Consider the following 20,220-nt stretch of genomic DNA (forward strand, 5'->3'; position numbering starts at 1 on the left):
TACAATTTCACAATATTACTATTATTTTTGACTATTTTTTTAGTAATTAAAAAAATGCAGGCTTGGTGAACATAAGAGACATACAAATCTTACCAATCACATGCTTTGTATGAAGTTTGTCCCATTTTATATTAAGTGTCTTTAACTACTATGTAATAACATTTATTAATTATTATTTATTAACATGAAGTAAATCTTTATTATTACTGAAGTGTACTTACAGTGTACTCACCTAAGAAATTACTGGGCAATATAAGGTAACTACATGGGTTAAGGTTAGGTAAGGTTAAGGGTAGGTTCAGGATTATAACCTAGCTATTGCACCATTATTTGATACAATGTTCTTATTTCGTACATGCATATTATTATTATTTTTACATTCTGCTTGTATTTTAAAAATACCATGCAATTACAGCTGTAATTACTTGTATAATTATACAGTTGACTCTTCCCTTACACCTAAACTAACCCTTAGACCTAAAAATACCACCAAACATGTTCATAACCTTCCCGTTTCCCACTTCAATATCAGCAAAAGTGTTTTGCAAAAAAAAACAAAAACATGAACACAATTAGTACAATGAAACTAAGTTTTGGTTTGATGTAAGTAGAGTTAAATACAGCTAATCTAAAGTGTGACCAGTATTCTGCACAAGCCAAGGAAGGTTATTTTAATTGAATTTGAGTTTAGCAAGTTAATGGTTTGATACTTCAATACGCACATAAATGCATAGGTAAAATAATCAGTTATTCTTTATTTGGATGGTCCCCTTTAGATAGTCTGTTGACTGACTATACATAACATTGCACCTAAATGTCAACTTACTAATAGTATTAGTAGATTTTTAGGGATAGGATTACGGTTACTAGACTAAGGGGTTAAGGGTTAGGAGAATAAGAAGACATATACTAGCAAAGTTACTTATAGTCAGTAGAATGTCTGTTGGAGGAGCATCACAATAAAGAGTTAGCAGATATTAAGCAGTCAGTCTATTACTAGAGTTAGTTGACATATACAGTATGTAGGTGCAAAGTTACTTACAATATAGTTCACAGAATGTCTAAACGGTACCGTCTAATTTTTAACTAAAATTGAACTACTGTTAGTGTTATTGATACTTTTTTTTAAGGCTGAATTAAACTATTCATAATAAGCTTTATTTTCACAGAGCTCCAATTTTTTAATGCCCCTATTTGTTTACAGCACCTGTCAAATACATTCTATTCCTCTGTTTTTAAAAATGTTCTCCCTTGCTTTTTCTTTTGTCTGCAAGACACATTGGTACATCTTACTTTGAACTCCTTTTTAATTCTCTGCCACGGCAGCCTTTTATGATCATGTGAAGGTATTAATGACTTTGTGAAGTCATTATTCCACGTGTCAATTCATTGTTCCGGTCCAAACCTCTGAGGTGATGATGGGAATGTGACACGATTTAAACCTCCTCCTCACCCTTAATCATAAACTTGCAAAAATGTATGCTTATAAGTTTTATAATGGTGACACTAGAAAAACTATTTTGACAATTTATTCCTGAACATACAGTCCCCTTTTTCTTTGTTTGCTTGCTTTAAGTTGTTTATTGATTGGTGTTGTATACAGTATATTAATGTGTAATTACTACACTGAAGTGTTTGGTGTTGAAACAATTTTCACTCAGAAATTGCAAATTGTAAGTAACACATTGAATGAAATATGAAATTTTACTGTAGAAAAGTGTAAATAAAATGGAAATAAATAATTATTTAAATATTAGAAATAATTAAATTATTATTATTAAATTATTCATTTATTTATTCATTTATTTGTTTGTTTTTATAGTAATTAATACATTTTGCAGATTTGTTCTGGGATATTATTTCACTTTGTTTTTCCAGCTTAACTTTGGAAAAAAGTGAGTAAAAAAAAATTTGGATTATAGAAAACACAATGAATAAATCGCTCACCTTGATAGAGTAATGAAAAAGAAAAATGTAATCTCAGTCACTCTACTGTCGCTCAACAGTATTGGTCCTTTTCACAAAATTGGATAAAATGATTCATATGCCACAATATTGATCAAATGTTTCAACATTGTCTCATGACAAGCTATTATTTCCTCATCCGTGTGCTTCCGTCTCAGTGATGAAAGAAATAATGACAAAATTGCTAACCGCTCTGGAAGACGCATCATCAAAACATGCCTGTGGAGATCATCATAATATTTCAAATCAAATTACATCTGAAAACACCTCTTCCGATCTCATATCTTTTTTGCTCTCTTGTTTATCTTTATGTTTGCTGAGGTTATATGTTGTGCTATGAGTAGATACTATAAAACATAAAGGGGAAATGGGACTGTTGCAGGCGGGGTTCGAACCTGCGTCACCCGCATAAGCACCACATTGTGTCCGCAAGTTTTATTTTTTTTATTTTTTTTGCCATTTTGGAGCTCTAACCCTTTTTATCCCTTTTGATACTTTAGAAGCGAAGGAGATTGTCCTGAAAGCTCAGATTTTAGCTGGAGGAAGAGGCAAAGGATTGTTCGACAGCGGCCTGAAAGGAGGGGTGCATTTAACAAAAGAGTGAGTACCTGCCCAAACCCATTTTCTCAGAAAGAATAGACCTGCTTTCCAGTCTTTCATTCCTCTTAAAGCTCATGTCATTGCTTGACACCCTGTATTTCTCACCAAGAAAATAGCGCAGAATATCACGCTGCTCTCAGCATTTGTGATGTTCTTAAAACTCCGTTGTAATGCGGAATGATGGATTCCTCAGCTGAACAAATTATAAGTGTGATCGAAACTATAAAAATGTTGTGAAAAACCCTTGAGAATGAAGGAGACATGTGAAATATGGCAGTCTCTTAAAACTTTACCAGAAAGCCACGAGTTTTCCTCAAGTACGGACTGATTTATGACTGAATGCCTGCGTCGTGTATCACTGTCACATAGTGTACTTCTGCATTTGGGATGAAGCGAATCGTCCAGAGAAAACGCTCTGAAACGCAGCCTGATCCGTTTTATCTAGCAAATAAGCACAGCGCTGTATGTGTCCCTGAGAAATTTCTAGTATGAAACACATACTAGCGTCCCGAGTTTGCTAGTATGTGTTTCTTAAACAACTGATTTTTATTTATTTATTTATTTTAACCTGTATCATTGTTATTTGTAGTACACTAAAAAGATGACAGGAATTTATGTGGAGAGAGATAGGACAACGGTATCAAAATGCCTTGAGACAGATATGAAATATAAAATAGTCTGGAAAACATGCGTCCACATGCAGTTTCATCCAATATCATCTTGCTAGAATACTGTACGCAACAATGAACACAGCGTGAGCTCAGCTGCGACGTCTGATCTGCGAAAATTAGATCCGTGAGTGAAAAAGTTTCTCTGAACATTCAGGATTGTTTATGAGTTAGCAGTTTGAATCAAACGGAGTTCTGAGTGACTCCTTCACTGAACCGCAAGTCATTTCTGATTCAAAATTAATCAGGATTTGTTACTGTGATGTATATTTTAGGTTTGACAGACTTGCATCAGTCTGTTACTGACTGGTGGTTCAAATGACGTGTAATTAAAAATACATATTCACACTGTAAAAATGTATTTTGATGTATAAATTAATAGAATTCAAGATTAATAATACTGTTCTAAAAAAGTTCAAATGTACTCGCTACAAAAAAGTGATTGTTTATTTTATACAGTATATGAGGCCCAATCTTTGTTTTTATGATAGCCATAAAAAAAAAAAAAATGTGGTCCCCCCCCCAAACAGTGAGAAATATTCGTAGAAAACAGAGTAATATTTATTAATGATGCAAAAAAAATATATTTCTTTTTACCGAAACACTGAAACCGAAATGAAAGTTTTAAGCATGAAAACTGAAACAGAAAATAATTTATGTAATAATCAATTAATATTTTTTTAAATAATGAACACTCAAGTTAAAACTCAGTTGTATATAATATTTAAAATTGTATAAACTTTTTAATGATACAATTATAAATAACTTAATTTCATTGTTGAAATATAAACATTGTAATGACTTTAATGACATTTATTCAAACATACATTAAGTCATGAAGACAATGGGTTAAGTAAAAATATAGTGAATATTTAATAGTGCATATATTTAGTAAAATGCTCCTCAGTGTTACCAGATCTGAAACTTAAAAAAGAAAAAAGAAAAAAGAAAAATAAAGAATTCTAAACCATTACAATGCATGAGACATTTCAGTAAGTTGTACTTTATCTTTCAACATACTATGATGTTCATTCATGTTTATTTTGTGCTATAACTAGTATAGGAAGCGATAGTATAGGTTCACGTGCTGCTTGAACTGAGGCGCTACATCGATCTGTCACGCCACATTAAAGATCAGCAAAATCATATTTATTGTTTGAATTTCATTATAAAAGTGACATAATTTGAAAGCTAAGAGTTTGTTTCCTATCAAAAGTAACTAAGCACAAAGCTTATTGCGAGTATTTGATGTTATGCGTGCTATAAATTATGGTGCTTCACTAATGTTTACAGAAACATATATTAGAAGAATTTGTCATTTGAAAGTTGCATGAAACAGTCGTACTAGTTAATTAAAATGATAAACATGTCTCTGTTTCAGTCCTGCTGTTGTTGGAGAGTTAGCTGGTAAGATGCTCGGCTACAATCTGACCACCAAACAGACCCCGAAGGAAGGAGTGAAAGTAAAAACGGTACGGAGGAGAGCACCTTGTTTATCTCTGGCATAATTTCTTCTTTATAATGTTGTTTCCGCTGAATAAATAATTGCTTTTGGACTTGGAAATGAAATATTTCTCTCTCTCTCTCTCTCTCTCTCTCTCTCTCTCTCTCTCTCTCTCTCTCTCTCTCTCTCTCTCTCTCTCTCTCTCTCTCTCTCTCTCTCTCTTGACTTCTTGGCTTCAGGAGAAAGCTGTATCATCCTGTTCCATTTAAAGATGCTCTATTTTTAAGACGCCTTCTTTTGCAATTAGCTTAGGTTAGGTGTCATAGGTCATAGAGATGAATAAACCATGCGAGTCAGATCTCGGTGTGCAGGGAATGTTGGTAAACAGGCATTTCCATGTGTCACTAACTAGCAGAAATATTATTTTCCTTCCTCTTTCTCTGCTTCTCTCTATGCCTGACACCCACACAAACGGCGTACTCCTACAACCACCCTGTATGTTTATCACTGTTCATCTCTCTCTCCCTCAGGAGGTAATGATGGCTTCCTGCGCTTAGCATGTGTTTGTCCTCTCTTCTTTAAACACAACTTAGAGCTCCCCATCATCACTCGCTTTTACTCCCGCCAACCTCTCTCAAAAGCCCGCCAAAAAACTTTCTACAAAAGGACCCCATCACATTTTTATCATTTTCCTTGAGAAACAGCCATGGGGCGTGGAAGTGCACGGCTGAAAGAGTCGGACAGATTCATAAGGGAGGTGGTGAGGAGGAACAGAGGTGGGATACAAACCAAAAATAAATAAATGCTTTGAAAATGCCAGCTCGAGCGTGCGGCATCCCCCCACAAACTTCTCTCACTGCATTTGAGAGCGTGTCACATTTGCTATTCAAGAGCCCTCTGGTTTCCTTCTCACATGGATGCGTTATTGTATAATGAGGTTTTCCTCATGAATTCAGAATTCAGTATCGGTTTATTGAGAAGAAAATATGTTTTGTAAAATTGGTGCCCTTCTCTAAGTCTTCAGAAGTTGTTGTTATACTTAATCGCAGCAATATACTGTATGAGTGAAAAGTTTGCTCGTGAAATACAATTACACATTGCAAAAATCAAAAAGGCTAGTATATACAGTATATAAACAAAGTACAATGTATTACGCTACCATTCAAAAGTTTTAGACCGGTAATATTTTTTAATGTTTTAAAAGTTTACTATTTCAGATAAATGCTGTTGTTTTGAACATTCTATTATTCAAAGATTCCTGAAAAAAATAAATAAAAAAAATAATACACACTGTTTTCAACATTGATAATAATAAGAAATGTTTCTTGAGCATCAAATCAGCATACTAGAATGATTTCTGAAGGATCATGTGACACTGAAGACAGGAGTAAAGGCCCTTGCACACTGAGTCCGAAATTCGCGTCTGAAATTTTCGCTCGTTAAAAAATAAATACGACCTCTCGTTATGTCAATCACGCTTGTACACTGCCTCCGAAACTTTCGTCCGTCAAAAAAAAAATTGAATCAAGTTCGATTTTCTGCGTTTTTCGCATCCGTAGCAAGCATTTTGAATGGTGTTTTGACAATTCAGAGCCACCGAATCACGAAAGCGACTTTCGGACTTTAAAATTGCATTTTAAAATAAATTAAAATAGAAAACAGACCTTCTTTCAAATACCAAACCCGAACTTTTGAAAGGAAAAACCACTAGCACAGTGTTATATATTTCGTTCAATTGTGTACTTGCATTATGCCAAATGTTTCCAACAATATTTAAATCTAGAGAAATTCAGTTTTAACCACAGCCCGTTGTCATTGTGTCGCCTGTCAATGGCGTCACATCCGTATTACCCTCGATTTCCATGGAAACACCAAAGTCGTTTTAATATATTATGCGTTTTATTAGACAGGTGAGCTGCTTGGAGACCTTTATCGACAGAAAATGAATCATTGTTATATAGCTCAACTCTCTTTTCTTGATTTACCGCGAGTAACATGTTTGTACCATGCCTAACAGTAATACAGCATTTTCTCTGCCATACAGTATATTTTAAAATGAACTGCATGCCATTTAGCAACACAAGTTATCCAGCTTTTATTAATAATATTCTAATATCGATCTAGCTTAAGTGTGTCATACTGTACCACTCACCGAGCGAATGCACAGAGTAACGTGTTAACAACTTTCAACGCACTCAAACGTATTTTAGGATGATTTTTTTGAACAAGTAAAAAAGCGTTGTGTTACCCCACAATTTTAATTTGTCAAATAATGTGAATTTAAGTGATCAAACGTAATTTCAACAAATTTCAAGTTCAGGAAAGGAGGAGGCGGGAACCAGCAAACGTTAAATGTAACTTTAATTGTAATAGACATAAACAACATAATGAATGAAGCAGCAGCGGACAACTACAACATATAAGCATAGTAAATATAGCAACGTGAAATGTCCCAGGCCGGGTTCTCTCTCTTACCCTTCGCTGCCATCTTTCCTTCTTCTATCCCCAATGGGACTCGAGGCCGGTGTGCTGCGCATGTTTCTCTCATTAGCATTCGCTAATTGTTATTGTTTTGAACAAGCGACCTCTAGCGGCGAAACTTGCATTCTGTGTCTTAAATTGATTTAATCAATTATTTTTATTGTTGTTTTGTTTTGTTTTTAGCCTTTGCGCCTTTTATTTGACAGTGTAGAGGTGACAGAAACCTAATGGTGAGAAAGCATGTTTCAATGGGGAAATAGAATTGTACTGTTGCGAGAGAAACTCAAACCTACAAACACCTACACCACACCTCTGTCTTCCCTTGCTTTTCTTCATCCATCCTTCCCTCATCCTCTTTTGTGTCACTTCCTTTCCATCACTCCTCCATTTTTATTAGTTGTTATTTCAACCCTGTTATTGGTGGTTCTCTCCTTATCCACTTGCCATCTCTCATTGAGTTTAATGATGGCTGATTATCTTGTATTAGAAGTAGCAGCAGTGGCCTGCAGCCAGTAAACCTGTGCCCTGCTTCAAAAAACCAGTGTCTGTTGATACACCATAATGAATAGATAACACACAATGATGAATCGCCGTCTCACCTGGTGGATGTGTTTGTGCTGAGCAGGTGATGGTTGCAGAAGCTCTGGATATCTCCAGGGAAACATATTTCGCCATCCTGATGGACCGCTCCTGTAATGGACCCGTGATGGTGGGAAGCCCTCAGGGTGGTGTGGACATAGAGGAAGTGGCTGCTACCACGCCAGAGCTCATCTTCAAGGTATCTCACTTATATCTGACTGAAAAGGCTTTAAAGGGTGTAGGAGTTGAGTTTCTTTGAGATTGTGTGTTAAAGGGGTCTATTTTCTTCCTTAACTTCCTTAGAAATCTAGATTTGGATTTAAAGTTCTGGAAATGTCTATAATACATTTCTCTGATAAAGCCAAATACATCACTAAGCTGCATTTAAATCACAAGTTGTTTTTTGTCTCTTTTTTTAGACTTTTGTACAAAACGCTTACAAATTTAGTTTATAATGCCCAGAAATCTCTATAAAGATATTTATGTATTAAAATGTATTATGAAATCTACCATGAAAGTCTTACGAAAGTATGAAATATTGTGACATCTGTGAAAAAGGGATGAAAAAGTATGAAATGTAAATTCTGCAAATGTTTTGCAAGAGTACGAAATTCCCTGACAAAAAACCAAGTGTTAACAAAAGTATGAAATATTACAAAATCTACGTTTTACAATTGTATGAAATCCAGTACAAAAGTACTGCAAAATCTACAAAATTGTTACATAAAATGAAAATATGCAAATTGTAGGTTATAAAGTATGAAAGAATTATGAAATGATTCAACGTGTTACCAAAGTCAGAAATATTAAAAAATATGTGGACTTATTATAAATGGAGGAAATATGAAAGTATAATAAAATCTTCAAAACTGAAGGTTTCAAAAGTGTAAAAATATGAAGCTGTTTGTGGACATATGGCATCTCAAACAAGATGGCGCCGCGGATGGCTGCCTCGGTGTGGAGCTCTCCAGTTATTGTGTTGTTTTTGTTGGTTTGTTCTGCGTTTAGTCATTCTTTTCCTATCAGTTTCACCAAAGACGAACTACTGGACATTAGGAAACACACACCAGACAACTTTTCTACAGATTTTGATTACTCAGACGTTTTACTGGACATTCTCGTCGGAGGGGCAGCGGTGTTGTTCAAACGCGCGGTCAGACGCAAACGCGGGAAGCGCGCTGGCGCGCTGGTGAAACTCCGCGAGCGCGGCCTCCGCACTGCACTCCCTAGTATTCATCTTGCAAATCTCCGATCTCTTCCTAACAAAATGGACGAACTTCTTCTCCTCACCCGCACTAACAAGGATTTTTTAAACTCCGCTGCTCTGTGCTTCACTGAAACCTGGCTGAGTGAAGCCATACCGGACAACGCACTACATCTGCCGGGCTTTCAGCTGTTCCGAGCGGATCGCATCGCGGAACTAACGGGGAAAACGAGAGGTGGTGGATTGTGTTTCTACATTAACGAAAGTTGGTGTTCAGATGTAACAACACTGAAGAAGATGTGCTCTCCTAACTTAGAGGTGCATTTCATGAACTGTAAACCTTTCTACTCGCCACGGGAGTTTTCCTCATTCATTCTCGCGAATGTTTACATTCCTCCAGACGCGTGTGTGAGCGCGGCGATACAACAGCTGGCTGAACATATAGCTGAAATGGAACAAAGGTACCCAGACTCTCTTTTAATCATTCTTGGGGATTTTAACAAAGCAAATCTCTCCCGTGAACTGCCAAAATACAGACAGCATGTTACATGTCCTACCAGAGACAGTAATATATTGGACCACTGTTACACCACGATAAAGAATGCGTATCACTCCGTCCCACGGGCAGCTTTGGGGCTCTCTGATCACTGTTTGGTTCATCTTATACCGACCTACAGGCAGAAACTGAAATCAGCTAAACCTGTAATAAGGACTGTAAAAAGATGGACCAATGAAGCAGAGCAGGATCTACAGGCCTGCTTCGATTGCACTGATTGGACTGTTTTTGAAGCTGCAGCCACCGATCTGGATGAGCTCACAGATACTGTAACATCATATATCAGTTTCTGTGAGGATACATGCATTCCTACCAGGACATTCTTATCATTCACTAATGATAAACCATGGTTTACTGGGAAACTCAAACAGCTTCGTCATGCCAAAGAGGATGCTTACAGAAGTGGGGATAAAATCTTGTATAACCAGGCCAGAAACAGACTGACAAAGGAGATCAGAGTTGCTAAAAGAAGCTACTCTGAAAAGCTGAAAACCCAGTTTTCAGCCAACGACCCGGCATCAGTCTGGAGAGGCCTGAGGAACATCACCAACTACAAATCACCATCCCCCCGATCTGTGGAGAATCAACAACTGGCCGACACTCTCAATGCATTTTATTGCAGGTTTGAGAAGCCCAGACTCACACCTCACACCCGCTCTGATGTGCACTTCACACATCCACCATCACCTCCTGCAACCCCTCTCCTCCCCCCTTCTGCCATCCAACCTGAGCTTAAGGTCTGTGTGGAGGACGTGAGCCGAGTCTTCAAAAAACAGAAGACTAGGAAAGCTTCAGGCCCAGACGGCATCTCATCTGCTTGTCTAAAAGCCTGCGCTGACCAACTGGCCCCAGTCTTCACGCAGATCTTCAACAGATCATTGGAGCAGTGTGAAGTTCCCTGCTGCTTCAAACGCTCCACTATCATTCCGGTTCCCAAAAAAACTAAAATCACTGGACTTAATGACTACAGACCTGTCGCTCTCACGTCTGTGGTCATGAAGTCGTTTGAAAGACTGGTGCTGGCCTATCTGAAGGACATCACTGGACCCCTGCTGGATCCCTTTCAGTTTGCTTACAGAGCAAACAGGTCTGTGGATGATGCAGTCAACATGGGACTGCACTATATCCTGCAACATCTTGACAGACCTGGGACTTATGCACGGATCTTATTTGTGGACTTCAGTTCGGCCTTCAATACCATCATCCCTGATCTTCTCACAGCCAAACTGACTCAGCTCTCCATGCCATCCTCAATCTGTCAGTGGATCTCCAGCTTCCTGACGGACCGGCAGCAGCGAGTGAGACTGGGGAAGCTCACATCCAGGACCCTCACCATCAGCACTGGCGCCCCCCAAGGGTGCGTTCTCTCCCCACTGCTCTTCTCCCTGTACACTAATGACTGCACTTCTAAAGACCCCTCTGTCAAGCTCCTGAAATTTGCAGACGACACCACCGTCATCGGTCTCATCCAAAATGGTGACGAGTCTGCTTACAGACTGGGGGTTGAACAGCTGGCTGTCTGGTGCAGCTATAACAACCTTGAGCTGAACACGCTCAAAACAGTGGAGATGATTGTGGACTTCAGGAGAAAATCCCCAGCACTCCCCCCTCTTACCATCATGAACAGCACTGTGGAAGCAGTGGAGTCATTCAGGTTCCTGGGCTCTACCATCTCTCAGGACCTGAAGTGGGCAAATCACATTGACTCCATTGTGAAAAAGGCCCAGCAGAGACTGTACTTCCTTCGCCAGCTGAAGAAGTTCAATCTGCCACAGGAGCTGCTGATCCAGTTCTACTCAGCTGTCATTGAGTCTGTTTTAAGCACTTCCATCACTGTCTGGTTTGGTTCAGCTACCAAATCGGACATCAGGAGACTACAACGGACAGTCCGGACTGCAGAGAGGATTATTGGTGCCACCTTGCCAACCCTCCAGGACCTGTACTCTTCCAGAGTGAGGAAGAGAGCAGGTAAAATCATCACAGACTCCACTCACCCTGGACACCCCCTGTTTGAACTGTTACCGTCAGGACGGCGACACAGATCACTGGCCACAAGAACATCCAGGCACAGGAACAGTTTCTTTCCACAGGCCATTTCCCTTCTGAACACTTAACACGCCCCCCAATGCATATGCCTGTAAGTGCAATACTCCCACTGTCTAGTGCAATATTCTATTCTCTAAGTCAGGTGATATTTATATTTATATTATTCATACTACTCAAAATACTGTAAATATGTTCATAATCTGTAACATGCACTAGACTCCCACTGTCTAGTGTAATATTCTCTAACTCAGGTGATATTTATATTTATATTATAATTCATATTACTCAACATACTGTAAATATGTTCATAATCTGTAAATGTTTATTCAGACTAAACCCAACTGTGACCCCTTTTTTGACTTTTTATACTATTTTTATTTTTTTTATATATTTTATTCTTAGAATTTGTATTACTATGTTTCTTGTTGTATTTGTATTTGTATATGTGCACTGGAAGCTTCAGTACCAAGAAAAATTCCTTGTGGGTGCAAGCACACTTGGCAATAAAGCTCTTTCTGATTCTGATATAAATGTTTTAAAAACGTTCACGAAAGTGTTACAAAGTATGAAATATTACAAAATCTGTAGAAGTATCACAAATTAATAAAACATTTTTTTATTTAAATTAGTTTTTATTTTACATTTGTATTATTTAACAACTAAAGCCATCAAAATGGCATGGAAATTAATTTGTCAAAAAGGATGCATACATGTTTACACAAGTCTTAAATGCAAAACTGCAAAAAAAACGTAGGGTTTATTTCTAAGGGTCAGAGAGAGGATACTTTAAAAAAAATAAAAACCATGCCTACCATTATAAGTGAACCACAAATAAAGATATGATAAAAAAAGATGTACGATATGTCCCCTTTTAATGGACGTCTTCCTCATATTAAGACGTAAAAGCTGTGTCTATTTCTTGTAGCTCTTAGTGACATCTGGTCTTATGCATTATCTTTCTTTTGTGTGTCTATCTCTGTGTATGAGTGATCTTTTAGAGATGGCCTTGTAATTGGAAAGCCATCGTAAGCCATTGTTCTCCAGCTCTCGTCTTTTTCTTGTTTGAGGTTGGCTGCATGCCAGTGCTTTAATTGCAGCTCTCTTGATTTTAATACGAACATCCTCTTTGTGTCAAATTATAGCTGATGGTTGGTTTTCCTCTTGCCTTCTCTCTCCCATCTCTTGCCTCAGGAAGTCATAGATATATTCGAAGGGGTCCGAGACGACCAGGCGCTACGTATGGCAGCTAATTTGGGATTCAAAGGACCATTGGAGAGACAGGTAATGGGTTTGGCCTGAATTGCTGCAGAAGAGATTGTGCCATTAGAGTGTGTGTCGTAACAGAAGCACAGTGGCCCTCACCTCCCCCCCCCCCATCCAATATGTCTCCATTTCTGTCATGGAGAAAAAAAAGCGAGAGTACTGGACATGATGATTCTGCCAATACAGTCATTAAACATTACTTATACGTGTATAGGCCTGAGCAGAAATCACCGGTCATCAACAATTTGTGCTGTTACATCGCTCCCATAAACCACCACCTATAAAAAGGGCCCAGATTTGCGGCAACGATCAGTTGAAATCTCCAAGATTTAAAGACATTTACCCTCAGGCCTCTCAGAGTGACTCTAACACTGGAGATTCTTTATGGTCTTCCATATTTTCACTAAATCTATATTTTTCAATCCCTGTCTCTTAATGTGGGTCAAAATACTGTCAGATACAAAAATAAAGGCAAATACACAAACACAAACACAAACACACACACACACACACACACACACACACACACACACACACACACACACACACACACACACACATACATACAGTATATATATATATATATATATATATATATATATATATATATATGAATCTCTTTGATTTTTTGTTTTTTTCAATACACTTTGGCCACAATTAATGGCACCCTTTTATTCAATACTTTTTCCAACCTCCCGTTGACCACCTGACATGAGATCCGACATTTTTCATTCATACAGAATCTCTCCAGAGCCTTCCATGTTGATACACTCTCCTCTTCAGTTTTCTTTAGGGTTCAGGTCAGGGAACTGGTACAGCCATTATATATAATGCTAAAGCACCTTTAAAGTGCTTAGTGTGATTAGACCTGTGCAGTTGGAAAATACTGATTCTTTACAAACTTATATATATATATATATATATATATATATATATATATATATATATATATATATATATATATATATATATATATATATATATATATAAATATATTATATATATATATATATATATATATATATATATATATATATATATATATAGTATATTTAGTTAGTTAGTTAGTACAGGCCAAAAGTTTGGAAACATTACTATTTTTAATGTTTTTGAAAGAAGTTTCTTCTGCTCATCAAACCTCCATTTATTTGATAAAAAAAAATGAATCATCATATTAGAATGTTTTCTGAAGGATCATGTGACACTGAAGACTGGAGTAACGTTAGATCCTGAAAATTCAGCTTTGCATCACAGAAATAAATGATAATTTAAAGTATAATAAATTGAAAACCAATTATTTATATAAATATATATGTATATGTGTGTATATATATGTATATATGTATATGTGTGTATGTGTGTGTGTATATATATATATATATATATATATATATATATATATATATATATATATATATATATATATATATATATTATATACACATATATATATTATATATATTATATATATATATATATATATATATATATATATATATATATATATATATATATATATATATTATATATATACACATATACATTTTTTTTTTTTTTTTTTTTTTAAACCCTCCCAAACAGCTTATGGTGATGTAGGTGCTGTATAAATATAACAGAGGCTTTCTGACCCCAAGATTCAATTAATTTCTGCAATTCTCCAGTTGTGATCATAGGGAAGCCACTTGGGAAGACACTCACTCTCCTCCTTGCCGTGCATTAAGACAATATAGACACACGTCCTCTTCCAGGCAGATTTGTAACCTCTTTAGTTGATTTGAACTTCTTAATTTTTTTTATTATTTATTTTTAATTACATTTTTTATCTTTTTTTTTTATAAATCCCACCAGAGCCTATGAGACATTGTTGAACTGATAGCAGCTGAAATATGGAAATACGACTTTCAGGATCATTTTAGTTTTGTTTTCATACATATTTGACAGTGTTGACAAAAAGTATGGGTACATCTGTGAAACCTTGTAAAAGGGGCACATTTTAAAAATGAACTTCACCTCCCTTCAAAATCTAGAAGTAGAAATATTCCTGTTTAAAACAAATGGCAGGTAAAGTTTGTAAAGAATCCGTATTTTCCAACTGCACAGGTCCAATCACGCTAAGCACTTTAAAGGAATCTGCTTTAGTTCATGTCATAATTGTGTATACAAGCGTATATTTCTCTCCGCATAGACATTGGAGAAGCTTGGCGGTATGGAAATTGCTGCTAAATGTCTAGCTTGTCAGTTTGGCTCTCGTAAAGTCGGCCCTTTACTGCGCGCCTTTTTTTTTTTGCGAGCATCTATTTGAGTCAATGCTAATTAGAATGTTTGGGATGCAGTTGACTTAGCTTCTCCACTTTGAAGTTCAACGATATGACAAAGAGCCGGCGCTCGCCTGTGCGTGCCGATGAGAGCAGCGCTACAATGTTTTCTGTCAGAATGCGCTCATTATCAAAAGAGCTTCCGTTGGCTATGGGGAAGGGAGATGTCATTTCAGCTCTTAAATGCTTTGAAAGGAGATTTTGTTCGGATGGCGTGCTTTAAGAAAGCTCATGAGATAGCAAAGTGTAGAGCAATAAGCAGTTGGTTATCTTTCCTGTCTTTACCTCTCGTCAAACCTCAGCTGTTGTGAAATGATCGGGTGCTGCTTTTATTAATGAAAAGATTAAACAGATAACTAGATCGATTTAAATACACTTGACATGTAATAACGTTTAACTATTACTCTTTATTTTTTTGTGGAAATTAAGAGTTTGCAGTGATTAAGACCTATTTGGACAAAGAAGTATTGCTAAAAATTGAATTTCGAAAAATCTGTTAATGTTACTGTATTTACGAAAGTACTGCAAAATCTACAGAATTGTTACAAAAAGTCAAAATATAAAAATTGTATGTTACAACTATAAATCATCTAATTGTCTTTAAAAGTGTTACAAAAGTGTGAAATTTTACAATCTATGGAAGCATAACGAACAAATGAAATACGAAATAATTTATTTGTATGAAAGTATGAAATCTTCAGTTAAAAGTGTGTGAAAATCATATAAAATATTACAAAATCTACAGAAGTATTAAAAAAATTAAATACAATATTAAGAAATGAATCAACAATAAAAGTGTACAAAAGTATTACATTTTACAAAATATATGGATGTATAACGAACAAATGAAATAAGAAATAATTTATTTGTATGAAAGTATGAAATCTTCAATTAAAAGTGTGTGAAAATCTGATGTATTAAAAAAGAAATACAATATTAAGAAATTAATCAACAATATTGATTGTCATTGTATTGAAATCTTCCCTGAAAGTGTTACAAAAGTATGAAATATTATGGAATCCACAGTAAAAGGATGAAACGAATAAGCTGATGTTTCATTACAAATTATTTGCAAGAGTACAGAATATGAAAACTTTGAAACAATTTTCACTAAAGTGTTCACAAAAGTATGAAATATTGCGAAATCTTCGGAAGTATTCGAATTTCAATTACAAAATTACTGCAACATCTACAACATTGTTACAGAAAGGCAAAATATGAAAATGTATGTTACAAAGAAAGCATGAAAGCGTTATGAATTCTTCACGATAGTGAAGCAAAAGTATGAGGTATTACAAAATATGAAAGTATTAAGAAATCCATGAAAATTTTAACCAAAAGACAAAATGCAAAAGTACTTTGAAATCGTCCATGATAGTATTACAAAGGCATGAAATATTAAGAAATCTATGACAAATGAAACTGTTTGAAATCTTTTTGTGGACATATGAAATCTATGAAAGTTTTGCAAGAGTGTTTTAAAAGTGTCACAGAAGTATTAAATATTATTTTGTATCACAAACATATCAAATATGAAAGCTTTGCAAAATCGACAAAATTTTAACTAAAGGACGAAATATTAAAGTATTATTATCATCTATGAAAGTGTCACAAAATTACAGAATGCAAAAATAATATGAGATGTTCCATGAAAGTTTTATGAAAGTATAAAAAGTTACATAATTTACAGCAGTATTACAAAAATGCGGAAAAAGTAAATTGTAGAGTGAAATTACGAAAGCACAAAAAAAAATCCGAAATCTTACAGAAGTACAGAATTCAAAGTATTACAGAATCTCATATAGCTGGCAAAAGCTGGCATCTCAATACCCAATTTTCAAATTTTTCCAATTGACGTAAGCCTCATTTACTAAGCCGCTGGAGAATTGGAGAGTGCCGCTGGACATTGTCGTGTCTCTCAGCAGGGACGCATTAACTGCCACAGCGACTCAACTCCCTGCTGGCTCTGCCGACTCCAAATCAATTTCTGTCACTTTTGAAGTTATCCAAGGCAACTTCTCATTGTCTTGGCAGTGACCCAAAGTACGTTCTGACCAGAAGAGAAAGGGTTCGGTGAAAGATGAATCCTAATTATTGGACGGTGTACAGTAAATTACCCAAATATATATGTTTGTTTTGTTTTTTTCGCTTGAGAGTTTTCAAGGCTTTACATAAGCTCTGAGCTCTTCTGCAAATGTGCATCTGGGATAATTAGTTCTCTCTGTGGTTCTGTCACAGGCTGCAGATCAGATTAAACGACTCTATGATCTGTTCCTCAAAGTCGACGCCACTCAAGTCGAAGTCAATCCACTCGGAGAAACACCTGAGGGACAAGGTAAGCCGTGTGTGTGTGTGTGTGTGTGGGTATTCACGCATGAATGACAGATAGAAACGCTTGCTCACAGATTGCATAAGAGCTCCTGTAAAGATCCAAATAAGACCTTGCAGCTTCCAAGGATAAATGTCATTTCATACTAATGGCTATATTAAACACATGGATATGAGCTCTGCCTCAGCAAAACTTTACAGGGCTTCTCCAATGGGACACTGGCACAAATATGTTCTTAATATGACCAAATGCTACTTCCAATACCATTTCCACTTTTTTTCTTTTTTTTATAGGTACCTGTTAGGAAATGATGTAGGATGTTGTAACGTTTATTGGTATGAAATTACATACAGTAGGTCCAGAGAGGGTAATGCCTGCAGTATTAGCCTGTCAAATTAAAGAAGGGGAGAGAAATCATCTCGGCCCTACACCATAATGGCAAAATGATTTAGTCCTCATAGGGGCCGTCACTAAAGTGCTGCCACTTTTTCTTTTTTTTTCTTTTCTTTTCTTTTCTTTTCTTTTCTTTTCTTTTCTTTTCTTTTCTTTTCTTTTCTTTTCTTTATTGTCCTGTACTTTCCTTTCCTTTCCTTTCCTTTCCTTTCCTTTCCTTTCCTTTCCTTTCCTTTCCTTTCCTTTCCTTTCCTTTCCTTTCCTTTCCTTTCCTTTCCTTTCCTGTCCTGTCCTGTCCTGTCCTGTCCTGTCCTGTCCTGTCCTGTCCTGTCTTCTATTGTCCTTTCCTTTCTTGTCCTGTCCTGTCCTGCTCTGTCCTGCTCTTTCCTTTCATTTCATTTCATTTCATTTAATTTCATTGCCTTTATTTTCCTTTCATTTAATTTCTCGTCCTGTTCTGCCCTTTCCTTTCCTTTCCTTTCCTTTCCTTTCCTTTCCTTTCCTTTCCTTTCCTTTCCTTTCCTTTCCTTTCCTTTCCTTTCCTTTCCTTTCCTTTCCTTTCCTTTCCTTTACAGCATTTATTAATCTTAGTTCACGTTCATTTTTAACATTACTTTGAGACATTATTGAAATCAAGTTGTATTTGTTAACAGTAGTTAATGAACTGTGAACTAACATGAACAAACAATGAACAATTATGTTTATTAACTTACATTAACAAAGATTTATAAATGCTTTACTATGTATATTGCTCATTATTAATCCACGTTAGCCAATGCATTAAATAATGTTTACAAATAAGAACTTATTGCGAAGTGTTTCTATTTTATTTACTATTTTATTTCATTTTTGTACATTTCTCTATTGTTCTTTAGTCTTTGTATTTCTGATTGTATGTCTTTATTTCAAGCATAATTTTTTTGCTGATGTGAGTCTGTTAGTTTTCTCTCTTAAAATCATAATAGAGCTTTTTAGGAAACACCACTGACACTGACATTTAATTTGTGATATTTTTCCAGCAACCTCAAAACAAAAGTCTCCAAATTGCTTTGGCTGTCTTAAGATGCATTGTTTGTTCTCTTTTCATTTTTTTATTTGTCAAAAAGTGACAAAATAAAATCTGTCTCCCCTACTTACTAAGTATTTTCAAATGTGTCACCAAGCTGCATGTTTTCATTAAATATATAAAAAAATTAAATTAAATAAAAACAGCTGTGACACTGTTTTGTCAGTTTGTTTGATGGTGAAACTGATCTAGTTCTTTGTTACTGTCTGGCTGGCTTGACTCAGTTCTTTGCAAAAGTAAGTAAAAAAATCTCCTGGTAACAGTGTACAGTTGAGTTTGATAAGAGCTCCGTGAACTCAGTGTACTTCCCTACAGAGATTATCTTTGTTAGTGAGTTCTGGGTCCTTGCAGACTCTGGAGACAGCGAGAGGCTGCAAAACACTACAAATGAGAGAGTTGCTGGGTCTGGTCACACACAGCCAAGATAGTCGCAGAAAACTCTCCAAGCTAATTTTCTTATACAGCATCTGTGTTTGTTGAATAAGATAGTCCTGCTGTATAAAATAAGATGTATAGACGTATACGTGTCAGTGAAGATCGTGTCGTTACAATGCGGGTTTGTCATTAGATCTATATGGCTGTGTTTACACATATGCAGCTCCCTTTCACTTGCACTCACCTTGCCACATGCACTCACCATATTTGAATAATAACAGATGCTTTGAAAAGCCATTGGAAAGATACATCATCTTGATGCAACTTTGTTGGCAACAGCCACAACTACTTGGTCCTCTTTGCTTTATCAATATCTTGTTGAGTTTGTTTTACTAGGAGAGCGCTCACAGTTACTTAGCACAAAGATATCATATCACGTTTGTGTTTTTCTATGTTCCCACATAATCAAGGTTCTACATTAAACAAATTTAACAGGTCTGAAACTTGACTAGCTGTAAAATATAAATATATATGCCAGTATATGATTAACTGACTTCTGCTCTCTGTCCACAGTCGTTTGCTTCGATGCTAAAATCAACTTTGACGACAACGCTGAGTTCAGACAGAAAGCCGTGTTCGCCATGGACGACACAGCGGAGAGCGACCCCACGGAGACCGAGGCGGCCAAATATGACCTCAAGTACATCGGACTGGACGGAAACATAGCTTGTTTTGGTTTGTTTTAATGCTTCGTATATACATAAGCTTGTTATTATAAAACTATAAACGACACACCAGATGAACTTCTTCAAAACTTCTTCAAATTTCAAAGGTTTCAGAAACCTGTTCAGCATCACACTCGTGTCTCAAGGGATATTTCAAATCCAGCTTTAGACATGCTCTTCTTAGTAGTTTCAAACGCTTTTATTTTAGTCT

At 36.1% G+C, this 20,220-nt stretch overlaps 1 protein-coding gene and 1 long non-coding RNA gene across 2 annotated transcripts in view; both read left to right on the plus strand.

Annotated features, from left to right (window-relative positions):
- LOC309488218 overlaps positions 1-20,220 on the plus strand; it is a 513,708-nt gene that overhangs the window by 321,677 nt on the left and 171,811 nt on the right. The gene's annotated exons all lie outside the window — the stretch shown is intronic.
- Positions 1-20,220, plus strand: part of suclg2 (succinate-CoA ligase GDP-forming subunit beta) — a 115,412-nt gene that overhangs the window by 44,108 nt on the left and 51,084 nt on the right. Inside the window, exons 3-8 of the mRNA XM_082156276.1 lie at positions 2,466-2,565; positions 4,615-4,705; positions 7,784-7,936; positions 12,735-12,824; positions 17,360-17,456; positions 19,858-20,019. Of these exons, the coding sequence (XP_082012402.1) occupies positions 2,466-2,565; positions 4,615-4,705; positions 7,784-7,936; positions 12,735-12,824; positions 17,360-17,456; positions 19,858-20,019 (693 nt within the window). The remainder of the gene's footprint in view (positions 1-2,465; positions 2,566-4,614; positions 4,706-7,783; positions 7,937-12,734; positions 12,825-17,359; positions 17,457-19,857; positions 20,020-20,220) is intronic.

Source organism: Leuciscus leuciscus (assembly GCF_965113295.1).
Source record: "Leuciscus leuciscus genome assembly, chromosome: 23".
Classification (NCBI taxonomy): Eukaryota; Metazoa; Chordata; class Actinopteri; order Cypriniformes; family Leuciscidae; genus Leuciscus; species Leuciscus leuciscus.